This window comes from Hylaeus anthracinus, unplaced genomic scaffold (genome assembly GCF_026225885.1).
Source record: "Hylaeus anthracinus isolate JK02 unplaced genomic scaffold, UHH_iyHylAnth1.0_haploid 11997, whole genome shotgun sequence".
Classification (NCBI taxonomy): domain Eukaryota; kingdom Metazoa; phylum Arthropoda; class Insecta; order Hymenoptera; family Colletidae; genus Hylaeus; species Hylaeus anthracinus.
The window spans coordinates 9,568,033-9,581,766 of NW_026534344.1; the positions used below are offsets into that span (position 1 = coordinate 9,568,033).

Here is a 13,734-nt window from a genome sequence, read left to right on the forward strand (position 1 = left end):
TCAGTTATTTATACGATTCCGGATATCGTGTGAGCTAAGATAAGCGATATATGACAACATTAAATAAAATGATGTCTTTCGAAAATGTAAAACTTTTAGCGTTAACGAAGTCGTAAAAACTACATATAATTCTGAATCTAATAATGAGAAGTAGGCAAAATTGTTAACTAGATGAAAAAGAAGAGATAAAGAACGTTGTATTCTCTTATTGTTGAATAAATTTGTATAACAAATGCATTTTCGTAGAATAAATGAGTAAATAAATGAATGAATTATAAAATGAAAGCTAATAAAGAATTGTTAATGCACCTCTTGCATCGAATACATTATCTAACGATATAAACCCTATATAATTAATGTAAATATTATTATGTGCGCATTTTTCTAATTTAACATTCGTTAATGAAAATGACCGACTTATGCATTAGTTGGTGGTGGAAAGAATTAGGAAACCCTGAGAAAGGTTAATCGTAAAATCGTTACCAGAATATATTTAGTTTACAAGAATTTTTCGCATAGTGCAACAATGCATAGTACACCGTGCACTCTCTCATACGTAACAAGCATACTCGATCATCGTTGTACAAGAAAAGTCCTGCCGAATGCACAGGACGGCCATTGTTTTCCTCGGCTATGTAGAACCAGAGACGAGCAATAGTTCACTCGAACGATAGATAACGTACGAAACCAACTTATAACACTTCGCAGGACGTTATTTCGATCGAACAGTTTAATGTTTCGTTGATCGTCGAGACATTTTTGTTTCCATCGTTCAAATTTTTATTTCACTAGAAACGAATAAGTAATTCTTTATCGTTTATTCGTTATTCGAAACTTTGATCTAGAATTTGCCAATTTCAAAGCTCATCTCATCGCAATCACACTTGTTTTCACGCTCGAATGCCCGCCGATATTTTCAGCTAAATTCCAATCATCAAACGGTTGGATTTACCTCCGTTTGACACAAACTATTCTTTTTTTTTATCTTTTCTTTATTAAGAATCACGCTCCTTTTTTCGGTAAGGCACGATATACGTTTTATCATGTGCATCACACGAATCGATGGATCTAAAACTTTTATTAGTCTTAACGAGCAATAAACATTTGCCAATGAACGAAATAATTTTATTTTGTAACGGTGTAAAGGTTACACGAACTTTATTTTGTTCACAAATTGTTTCATAATTACTGTTTTATTATTGTACTAAGCCAACGCGATTGTTAATAATAGGAATGAAGTCAATATTTTTATTAGTTTCTGAGAAAGCAGCATGTGAAACTTTATACGGGACACTTTGTATAATAACATTGACTTTCGTCGAATTTGTTAAAATTGTAGATATTAGAAAGAGAATCTTCTGTGATTGCATAGTTCATTTTAATAACATTGAAATGTATGAGTTGACTCATGTTAAATAAATACAATAAAAAATATTGGACTGCGAATATTTATGCATTTATAGCGAAAGGAAGTATGAGGAAATCTATGAGAATTAGAAGAGTTTAGAATATAGGACAAGAATATATAAGACATCAACTATAATAATATAAATATTATGGCGTTTAGAAGGTTGAACATACTTTCGTTTGAGCATTAATTTTTTTTCCGTGTCTGTGAAAATATGAATTTGCGAATAAATATCCGCCGCCTTCTAATTATGAAGCAATTTATGAACTTCTCGATTTATGAAAACTCTTTAATTTTACTCTATGAAAAACATCGTTACTCTTCCAAATAACATTTGTGAAAATTCGTGAAGGAGCAAAAGCTTGATGGTCGAAAATCTTCATTGTTTTCTCATTAAGACGGATAATCGTTAATTTGTTCCTGCCAAAACAAGCACGAGAACATACTATTATTTCACGAAACGATTTTCTTTCCAGTTTTCGATTCGTCGAAGGTACGCTTAGGTTGGGGGTTAAAATCTAGTTTAAACAAAAGATTCACTCCCCTGTTGCACGTTTTGGTTTTGATTTCTCTTGAGCAGAATGTCGTTCTTTGAGAACACTTCCTTAAACACTACATAGAATATTCCGTGTTTCTAGATCCGTGGATCGTAAGAATCAAACGATTGCAAAGAACCATCGGTAAAATCGAAGCGAACCGTCGTCTTTCGCGATTCTTGGTTCACTCGTGCGCGGTAACTTTTGCCATTTTGTTTCGCAACACTAAATATAATTATGTGTATTCGTATAATTTTCTTAAAAAAGAAAGGAAAAACAAAGAAACCGAGCGACGAACTCAATGGTAGGTGAACGCGTTGTGTATACAAGTAAAAATATGTATATGCGTAACAAACATACACTGCTGTTCAAAAGTTACAGAAGCTTAACTAGCTCTTAATATTTTATACATTCGAAAGCTTGCTAAAAAAATGAAAGATTATCGCATTTGTCTTGCATTAATGTATGTTAACTACAACTGTGTTGATTTACCTATTTCTTCGGGTAATATTTTTTAAATTTGAATATTTTAGAAAGCTTACCATAAAATATCTTTTCATCGATATACCTCTACTTTAACGACACTTAGGCTAGTTTTCCTATAGTTTCAGTTGAGATATCACTTCATTCTTGTTGGAATATAATTTACGCATCTTTCGTAATCATGGTCATATTAAAAAAAAAACTAAGAATAGGAGTTTACCCGTTGCCTTGATTACAAAACGTACCACGAAAATGTCGAATATATTTTTTGAACTACCTAAAATAATTAGTTACACTATTGTCGAATGACTAACATTAAATATATATGGAGAAGTTGTCTTAATCGAATGATTGCCATAATAGATATGCGTTGACCTTGGTAGTTTTAGTAAATTAACTAAATCTTGAATATCAACGTTATTATTGTTTACACGTAGACTGTCTAACGAACTATAATCTTCACATAGACGCAATATGGAGTCGATTCTTCAGCTTCTTTTCAGTCACGGTACGCAGAGACTGACACAATGGCGTAGTCTAAATAAAAAGTTAAATAATTCATCAATTTTTATCTACAAGTACAACTACATCGAGTAACAAGGGTAAAATAGCATAGATTATTAAAAATAGCAGGGGTCCTGTAACTTTTGTGCAGCAGTGTATACGAATACGTAATTGCTATTCGTATCGTTCATAGAAACATCACTCTACGTTATTACCAATTGTCCCTCACGATCAAATCAGTATTCCACATCTTGTCGCGGATCGCGTTGGACTCTTTCCATAAGTTACAAAAATATCCCTAAAAGCTACGATTCGCATAGAAAACTTTACAGAAAAGAGAAAAATATATTGGAAGCATACTATTATAATAAAATTTCTTATAAAATGTCGTAGAAGGAACAACAGAGTTGACCGTAGAGGAGTCGTCTGATTAGGTACAAACAATCAGTTTGACTTCGAAAGAATCAAACTATTTTCACTTGGGATATCATAGTATCATCAAATATTAACGGGTAGAAACAGCAATAACAAAAAAAGTGAACGGTCGATTAATATAAGGTTGCGTATTTTGGTTTACTATTACATGAAAGAAGAAAAATCTTGATACATTTTAAAAAATGTGTTGTCTAGAAAAATGTCTATTTTTGTAAAAATTAACATGTTGGCAGGCATGTAAAGTTTGTAAAAAAAATTTATAGAATAAAATATTGCATTTTATGATGTCTGGGGTTTTTGTTATAACTTCTTTCGATTTGCCGGAATTTATCCCAATACGATGCATCGCAAGGCTTCGAAAACAATTATTTTTTTTAAATATCACCAGGATTTTTTAAAATTCATTTATTATTATAACGAAGTATGTTATATTAATCATACTTTTTGGGGCTGTCACTGTATTCTACCCTCTTAAAGTAACCCCTTGCCCTACCGTTCACTATCACGCTCCTTCCTTTCTTCAACGTGTCCGACTCGTGTCTTTCATATTCGTCCCGAATTCCGTACCACGAGTCTCACGGGTGGTCGCAGGCCAAGGGGTTAACCTACTTTTCTCGTAAACAATTAATTGGTCCTTGAATCGTTAGTTTCTTTCATCGCGCGATTAAGACTGCGCCATAATCACAACCGCGCAAGATTTGAATCAGGCCAATTCTCGTCACGGCTGAAACAGCTTCTCACGGTAACATCGCGCCGAGACTCGTCGCACTACTAAATCCAATAAACTTCCTACATTCGTCGCGTGCTAAAAAACAATCTATCCAGCAAACGCGTTTCTCGCGCACTTGAAATACAAGTCACTTCCACGTCGCTCGATCGATTCACGGGTTCGCGGTTTGCTCCTCGATCGGCGAGTTCATAGTTCCGGAGTTCATCGAACTCGTTCAAACGTAGTCTGCCCACTTCGACGGATCTCCTCGGTGAAGATTCGTTAAGAGAGTTTCGATTTATTCTCTCCAATACGAGAGCATAGAATCCAACGAGTTTTCTTAGACGGATATTCGTAACCAGCAAATCCGAATCAGACCAAATCCACCGATCGACAGGTCTTAATGTAAAGTGTTTCTTGGTTTAGAAAATCGAATGTAGCGAGAATTCGAACATGAGATTGAATTCCAAGAGAGAAGAAGAAGAAGCCCTTGAAAGTTTCTCCTCCGTGGAGCTCTGCTGGCCAGATCCGTGAGCCTCGTCATCGTTAAGGATACCGAGGGTCTGTCAGATACCTCGAGGAATGGTGGATGTTGTGATACGACCTACTTCTTCTGTGGTCGCTGTGAAGCTGATTGGCAGACCTGTAGGCGGGATGGGGCCCGATGTAGGGTACCGTTCTGACGGTGCGACGCTCCAGATCAGCCTGGAGCTCCTGCAACGCGCCAGCATAGTCTGGCGGTGGTGATACGGGTTGCGCGGCTGTCTGGAACTGGGACATGCCGTAGAGAACCCCGATGGATCTTCTCCAGACGTCATGACGCCTGTTGTTCTCCTGCTCCAGCTGACTCTCCCGTTGTCTGCTCTGCGAGGAGCTGCTCTCCGTCGAGTTGCTGTCTTCGCTGGTCCCTAGTCCAGGATCTCTCTCTTCGAACGCGGCCAGGCTGGTCGCGGGACTTCCCTGAAGACTCTTCCCCGCGTGATGATAGTAAGAGATACTAGGGTGTGGAATCACGTATGGCTGCTGAAGCTTGCCGCTCAGCTCGTTCTCTCTCATCGCTAATTTTCGCTGCTTCGTTTGCTCGGTGTCCTCATCATCGACAGTCGTAGGGCCGAACAGGGACAACAAAACGGGAAGCAAGAGCATGCCGTGCATGGCTCCTATAAAGATTACTAGAAATACCATCTTGAAGAACACCATGAAGATGTAGGTGCCGGCGAGAACCAGGGCGACCAAGCCTAGAATCGTGGAAGTGGCACCCTGGACTATCGGTAGCCCAAGGCTGTAAAGGCTCTCCTTGACCCGGTCGTCGGGAGTCTTCTGCTTGGAGCTCATGTAGGCGTAGCAAATGTGGGCGGTGAAGTCGACGCTGAAGCCAATGCACATAATTAAATTGATCATGGATATACTGTCCAGGTTAACGTCCCAGAGGGCCATGTATCCAGCGACTCCTAATTCGATGGAGATGATGCAGAACGCCACCCAGAGACAGCACAGGACGTTTGGTATGAAGATGAAGCTGATCAGCATCATGATCAGGGCACCGAACACCATGCACTGGATGCTCGTCGGCTTCACTAACTCGAATTGATCGAAAAACACAAAGTACGGATGGAAGACGCTCGCGTTCAAAGGTGAATCCGCGCAAATACGACGCAGCTCCTTCACCATGTCCTTCTCTTGATTGGTTCCGCTCACGTTCACCGCTTGGATCATGAATCGACTCGCCACGATGTGCTCTTCCGCCTCGTCGAACTTTACATCCAGAGAGAAGCTGGTTTTCGGGGACAGCCAAGTTTCCTTCAGAGTTGTTATGAAGCTCTCCTCGTTCGTGATGTTTACTTCCGTCCCGCTGTAGTTCACGTAGTTGAGGAATCCTCGTAACCAGCTCTCTGTGTAGATAGGAGCACTGCTGATGTAGCCGCTGGCCTCCAGAGACCTCGTTAGGTTCTCTACTTGTTGCTGAACAACCGGGTCGCTGTAGTCGTACTCGCCGCTGACAACCACCTGAAACACACGACAAATGGTTTTAGGATTTTATGAATGGTTTATTGAAGTACGGAATGTTTACGTTGGTGCAGTCTTGGGCATCTGTGTTTTCTTCCATTTCACATTTACATTGTTTCACGTCAATCCTTAAATTCCTACGCTACAATGATTTACGTTAGTTCTTAAATTCTCACGTTATATTTAGACTGCGGATCTTTATACATTTATAATATGTCGAAACATGCAAAATATATGCAAGATGTATGTAAGGTATACGCTAAATATAACTATAAGGAATGTATGTATGGATCTATAAAATAATTATATAATAACTACTTATTATTACTATATAATTATTTGATAACTATTTTTTATTGTTTTCTTTTTATTATTATTTAAATTACAACATACAACAATAGTTTTTTCAATGTTTTCGATTGTAAATTGATGCCTCTTATCTGTTAAAATTAATTTATACGCCGAAAAAGAGCAATCTACGTCACATAATGTTATAGGGGAATATTTAAATTTATTCCAATGTTGTGCCAGAACCTCTCATGGTTCTTCAATGTGTTCACCCTTTAAAATCTTGCTTATTTTGAGTAATATATTAAAATGAACGTTTCGTTTTAACACTGATTCCATTGTGCGCAATATCGTGCATAGATATAGATAAAATGGATATTCTATTTCACGAATAACTTCTTTCAGAAGTTGTTGTATATTGCAAATAATTCTTGTTGAATATTTTGTCCCAATGTCGGTCTACTCCTTTTTTAATCATTTTTTCAGCATTTCTTTTTTCATATTTTCTTCTAATACGCTGGTCTAATTCATGTCATAAATTTTCTACAAAAGTTTTCAATATAACGAACTGTTACCATGTATCTAATGATTGTATACATTTGACTCGTGCCATTAAAAAACTATTTTCTAACGTTCACGGCCATTCATTTTCTCACAAGTACTGCTTAAAAAACCACAATTCTCGTTTAATTACATTGGTAAATAATACTGTAAACACCCTGTATATACGCCAGCAGAGTTCTAAAGAAATCACAGCTAGTCGAGCGACTAAATCAACCAGAAGTCAACTTTCAGGGTCTTTAACTAAAAACCGCAGGTTGCAATCACTGATCCAAACAAACCATTGGGTGGACCGAGTGCTGACTTTCGATCGCAATCGCTTTATCCGGGATATCGAACGAGTCTATTCAACCGAACTCGTCGAAGCGAGGAACGCGGTAACCACACCGATACACCTGGACTTCCCAGCGTGCGATCTTCCCGGTCCTGGGCTCGAAAATCGCGAAAGTATCGTCTGATGCAACCAGTCCGTCAGTTTTTCTCGAATCTACGAGAGCTACGGCCGTGGCGCCTGGAGAAAGTTCCTGAAGCGGACGTATCGAGTGGAGCAACGTGACATAATTGCTAGTATGTCGAATCATGCGACCACGGCGCGACGTAACGCGTTCTTGGAAGACTGGCCACGGTTCCCTCTCCTCGAACCTCTCGCGAGATGAAAGGCTTTCCCCGTTCTCCGAACCGGACGCGCTACGCACTTCCAATTTTACGAGAAACAAATATATCGTACGTGTATTGGCTGGAGTTATATACAAGGAACGTGACTTTTCAGTTTCTACCATGAGGAAGTCGGATTATTGCTCCTCCGTTAACCCCTTGCGCTACCATTCAACTAGGAAAAATCCGAATAGTGGTTGTAACGACCGACGGTTTGCGCAACGCTAGTCTAAAATTGTAATCGAGCCTGGTTAAAAAGTCTTCGTGGTGTAACGACCGAAAAAATAAGCATACTTTAGGAATTTTTTTTAAAGTCTATAAAATTAAGAACGATTTTAATGGTTTTTTTTTAGTAATAGTATTATATTATTCAGAAAGAGAACAGAAATATTATTGTACGAACTTTTTAGTAATTCTTTATTGATTTATATTAACGTTGATACTAAACCTACCACGACCGGCTAAATTGCCGTTTTCCAACTTTTGTGTAGAGTTTTTATACAAGATATGAAAATTATATACAAATGTTTCATGTGTTATTGAACTTGGAATCACGTGAAATATTTGTGCATGCAATTGAAAAATGTGTTTCTAAGATCAGTCATTTAATCGATCACGGTAGAAATAGGTAACGAATGAAATGTCGGTAGGTTTCGTATTAAAATAACTCTTATCGATGTCGTTATCTTCATCGTCGAGATATTTTGAAAACGGTTTGGCTGAGATAAGGAATTGAAATAGTTTATTAAAATATATGAGTGTGGTTATCGTGCGAAGCAGAATGAACCGTTAAGTTAAAAAATAAAGAAAATGACGCTCATTTAAAATTAAGTAACTGAATATATTTATATAGTAACCAAACTTTTTATCAGCCATTTTATATTAAAGAAAGTATACAATTTTCAATTTTTAAAGACCTTAAGTAACAAGAATATCAATCAAAAAATCTATTTTTTTACAAAAAAGAGTGCTAATTCCACATACAGAAGTCCTAAGAGCAATCGTCTCAATTATAAAGGCGATTCTTCCTAATAATAGAGAAATATCAATCTTAGTTAAAGAGGTTCGAGAGGTTAGTCTTACTAACAAAAGTTTCAAGGTAAAACAATGTCAGAACTTTATAATTAGTCCCAATAATAGAGATTCTCCACTTATCCTGTTTTGACTGTATTTCCAAACGGTTGATTTAATTTTTTACTTCTTTCCAAGCTAATGTACCCTATCTATATTCTACATTTTCCTTCTCGTGGTCTATCATCATTCTCGCTAATTACCCCTTTCGCTGCAGATCCAGCTTAGAACTATTACATTCTGTTTCAACGGACAAAGCGGACAAACGTCACTGGGACTTGGCGAGCACAATGCTGTCGATCACAAAAAACATTTTCCTTTTGTTTGGCTGGCCATTTTCAAGGTATACTACTTTATTTAGAAAAATAATAATTTAGAAAAGCTATACATGCAGTATAGCTGACTGGATGCAGTAAGAACTGAAACGCAATTGTAATTGTAAATAAAGTAGAAGCAACATCAAAATGGAAGAAAGATATATGTATCATTAGATTGTGGATTTCATGTATTTATGACGTATAGTCATAATATGGAAAACATACAAAAAATATGCATCATATAATATATATTAAATATATTCTACAATTAATGTACTAATATCGTTATTTCGTTTTGCATAAGTACACACCCACACACACACACACACACACACACACGCGCGCGCGCACGCACGCACGCACGCACGCACGCACACACACACACACACACACATACCTTTTGGTTATATTTAGCATGTATTTAGTATTAGTTTGTATCATAAATGCATAAAATCTGCAGTTTAATAATAAGTAATCTTTATTTCCATTATGATGTTGCTTATATTTTATTTACAATTACAATCAGCAACAAAGAACAATGTCGACAGATTGTTATCAGTGATGTGTAGTGCTTGTCGAAAATGAACAATGTCTACATAGAATGCATTTGTGCAGTCTAAGGAATCAAGAAACAACGATCATTTTATCGAAACATAATGATAAAGTAATGAGAACTGGTAAACATTGGAATTCGTAGAGAGCAAAAGTCGATAAATGAAATTCATTCTCCTACTTCTTGGATAACGTTCTGTTCACGAGGTAATTATTTGGAAAATTATTCAGGAAGTCTATGGAAGGTTGCGTGTTCGGTTTTAAAACCAAAAAATCGTAACACTATTCTTACAGGAGAGAAGTATTACGTTTGCCAAAGATGTAATCACGCGCTATACCGAAAGGTAGACTTTATTAGGCTCTTGTTAGAAAAGAAAAATGTTTACATAACGCGCATTTATGCATCTTAAGAAAGCGGAGAACAATAGTTATCCAATGGACACATGGCGAGGAAGTTGGAAAGTTTCAAATAATATACGTAAGTTATATAGAGTATTCATTTGAAAACTTTCCAGCAGAGTATCTTGAAAAGTACGAAAGATATTAAGAATGTGAAAAACAACGATTCAAAGGATTTCGTGGGGGAAAGAGGGTGGCAGTATCAGTTAAGGTATTTTCATTATTATAGTCCTGCAGCTGATAAAAAGAAAAATTCGAACATGTATATTATATTGATCTTCAAAATGACGTTGTGAAGTTTTTGGTACAAAATCAATGAGACCTGTACTTGAAATTTTCTTTGGCAAAATCTTTTATTCGTCATGCACACAAAAGATCGAAGGGTTCTCCACAATTTAAGCAATAGTGAATCTGAACAAAACAAAATATACAGTATAAATTAAGAGAAGTATAGTTTGTCATTGCAAAAGGTTTAGGAGACTATTACCGTGTGCGACCTTACCCCCTCACAACTGAATGATGGGAGGGAGGAGTCCCTTAGATGGGACATATGAAGGACAAATGGAGGGAGATCTTCTCCTCAATGGGGGATTCATAAATCTCTTCCCACGTTTTTTCTTTCTGAAAAGAAAGTCCACGAAATAGATTTTGGTTTCTCGTGGAGGTGTGCTTTTTGCTTTGATGCTGTTGTTGTTGCTGATGCTGATGCTGGTGTTGATTATTGCTGCTGGTTTTGGTGTCGCAGTGTACTCTGCGGGGAACGCACACTGGGGAAAGCCCGTCTCCTAATTCCCGCTTGAGAATTCTTCGCAGAACGCTTATATAGGAATCAAAGCTCGATCGAGAACTAGTGAGAAATGAGTTGATCGACCTAGCCCTCTGGTAGCGAATACGAAAGATTTCGCCAACACGTTACTCCCAGAGGGCATTAATGTCGGAAGAGCGCGATGATCCCTACCTTTATCATTGGAAGACGGTAATTTGCCGAGCGCCAGCAAATTGAATAGCACAGGGGCGAGATAACTAGGTCGCTAAGTCCTCACAATTCATAGTTAGCTTTTCTTTGGTCACTTTCAAGTTGGGTTGCAAATAAGAATTGTAAATAATATAATACTTAAGTAATGCATTATGAAAAAAATAGCTCGATATTGAAAACATGGGTAATGACAGTTCCATTTTACATTACAAAAGTAGTGGATAATTAAAAAGTAGTGGATAATTAAAAAGTAGCCCATTACAAATTAAGAAAGTAATAACAAAGTACAAATTACAAAAGTAATGGGTAACAGACGAATGATCCACTAAAAATTGAGAAAGTAATAGCTAGCGATTAAATGATCCATTAAAATTTGAGGAAGTAATGTACAATACTCTTGTAATGTGTAATGGATGACGATTCCGTTACAAATTACAAAAATTGTTGGCAATGGATAACCATTCCATAACATATTACAAAAGAAATGGGAAATGATCGAGTGACCCATTACAAATGACAAAAGTATTAAATTTATAGACGAGCGTTCTATTAAAAATTGAAAAATTAATAGGTAACGAATAAATGGCCCATTAAAATCTGAAAAAATAATGTAGGTTTTTTATTTAATTACTTTTGTAATATGTAATGAAACGTTAACCCATTGTTGATTTTTTTTTTTTTTTTTTATGAGTAATGCATTACTTTTTTACGTCTCTGGTCTCAACGTTAGAAACAATAGAAACGAAATCATACCACCTTGTATAAGAGTGACGCGCATTACCAGCTGCGGTCTCATACGTATGGTGATCATGTATACAAGAACGACATCTGATCGTTGCTTCTCATATACGATTCTTTTTGTCAATGTTATTTGTTTGGTAATTAGCTTTCTCAAGATGGGTCGAACAGAGTTATGAGTTATTCGTTTCTCTAATTTATTATGAGAGTTTAAACACATATCCTCCGATTTACTCGTTCTACTAGGTTTCGTTTTTTGCGGAAGAATACTAATAAAAATTATGAAATTATTAATCTTTCTCGTATCTTTGTAAGCAAATCCTAATTAGAATCAAGCAACCTATGTGTTGTGTCAATTTTTACAGTTGTTGGTCGGTGATCGAATATTTTGTTATATGATTTCCACAAGTCCCGATAATATTATATAGTTATATATTAATAATTATTATTCAAATTGTATACTACTATATCGACATTTTATTAAATTAATTAATTCAATTTATTTTCACCAGGCTGTCATACACATCTCGTTGTATGTGCTTCCCCCCTTAACCCTTTGCGCTCGAGACATTTTTCTATAAAATCATGTCCAGTCCATTGTTACAATAAATTTTTGTAAAACTAAAAACTCTATTTCGAGAAGAAAAATCTACGAATATTCGTGACTCAATTATATTTCTCTATTATTTCAATTAATAATTAGTTGTATTCTGAAATAAGTAAAATTGATATTGTACGTTCAAGAAATCACTTTTAACTTGCATATGTCGCCCTAGAGGCGCCACACGAGTGCAAAGGGTTAAACGAAGGGATATTTACCGCATAAATCTAAGTACAGCTGTACAAAATTAACATTACTGACCTGTATCCGATAAGGAAATTCCCGGAAGTAGTAATCTTGGCGGTCGTAGAAGACGATCGAATAGGAATCATTCTTGGAGAGCTTGCGACGATCCAAGCCTTCCTGAAGAGTCGTTAATCCGTAGAGTGCACCGGCCAGGTAACACACGAATATTAGAATGACTATGGCCTTGATGGGTCGACAGTTCAACGCAACAGCCAAGTAATCGCGGAACCAACTCATGCAGCCGTGCTCTGGATTATCGATCGGATTGTACGGATCATCTGGATTCACTCCTCCTGAGCACAACGCTCTATACAGCCAAGATCGGTGCACTGAAAAATAAAAAAACATTACACGTGTCTGATTTGACAATAACGTCTATCGTACTTTGGATCGTCTGTAGAAGTCGAAATAATTCGAATAGCCTCCATAAATTTTAACCTTGCATTACCAAATATATTTATTTTTGTAAAATGAAAAAGGAAATTGATCTTTTGAAAGTGTCGCACACCAGCAAGACCTCTTAACACATAAGGACACGTAATAAAAATTATTTTTATATTACCCATCTGTTTTAGGACAAGTTTAATTCTGTAAAATATATTTCCACCGAAAGAATGAGGCATTAATAAAAATACAGTATGAGCAAAACCAAACAACTAATCGTTTATGGATCGATGATGTAATGATATATTGTGTGATAAGTTACCCTGCGGATTTTTATGCATTTATAAGAAATTCGAATGTGCGAGGAACTACAAAATGGACACACTATGCAATAACATAAAAAAAAGACATTGAAACTAAAGTTCATATTAAAATATATTCAGAGTAAAATAAATTCCCGAAACATCAAATGAACGATAAAACGGCTTGGGCACGAAACGTGTTAATCCTCGGATGGTGACGTCGACGTTGTTCGGAGCAACGTCTGCACGTATCGTTGACGATGCCCGAAGTCCGGAGAAAGCGTCTCCGTTACACGGCATGTTATGATCTAACGAATTAACGACATCGAACGTAACCACGCTTTTCTGACGTAACACCGTGCACCTAGAGATCTTGAGTCCCGGTTTTTCATTAAATCAAATCGCAACGAAGGGAAACGTGTCTCGGTGACGACATCGTACCTAGAGAAAGTTTCCCAATGACGCACAACGATCCAGATCGCGCGACTTTTGCCGCCTCGATCCGTTGTACGTCAACGATCGATATCGACAGATTTTCCTTCCGTCGGAAAGAACGCTGGACA

General features: G+C 36.9%; 1 protein-coding gene across 2 annotated transcripts in view; it reads right to left on the reverse strand.

Moving 5' to 3' along the window:
- Positions 1 to 346: 346 nt before the first annotated feature.
- Positions 347 to 13,734, reverse strand: part of LOC128889458 (patched domain-containing protein 3) — a 56,726-nt gene continuing 43,338 nt past the window's right edge. The window contains exons 8-9 of one of the 2 annotated variants that reach the window (XM_054147106.1): positions 12,501 to 12,814; positions 347 to 6,082 (exon numbers count right to left, since the gene is read on the reverse strand). In XM_054147106.1, the coding sequence (XP_054003081.1) occupies positions 4,622 to 6,082; positions 12,501 to 12,814 (1,775 nt within the window). In that variant the 3' untranslated portion in view covers positions 347 to 4,621. The remainder of the gene's footprint in view (positions 6,083 to 12,500; positions 12,815 to 13,734) is intronic. The other variant, XM_054147108.1, reaches the window with a different exon arrangement.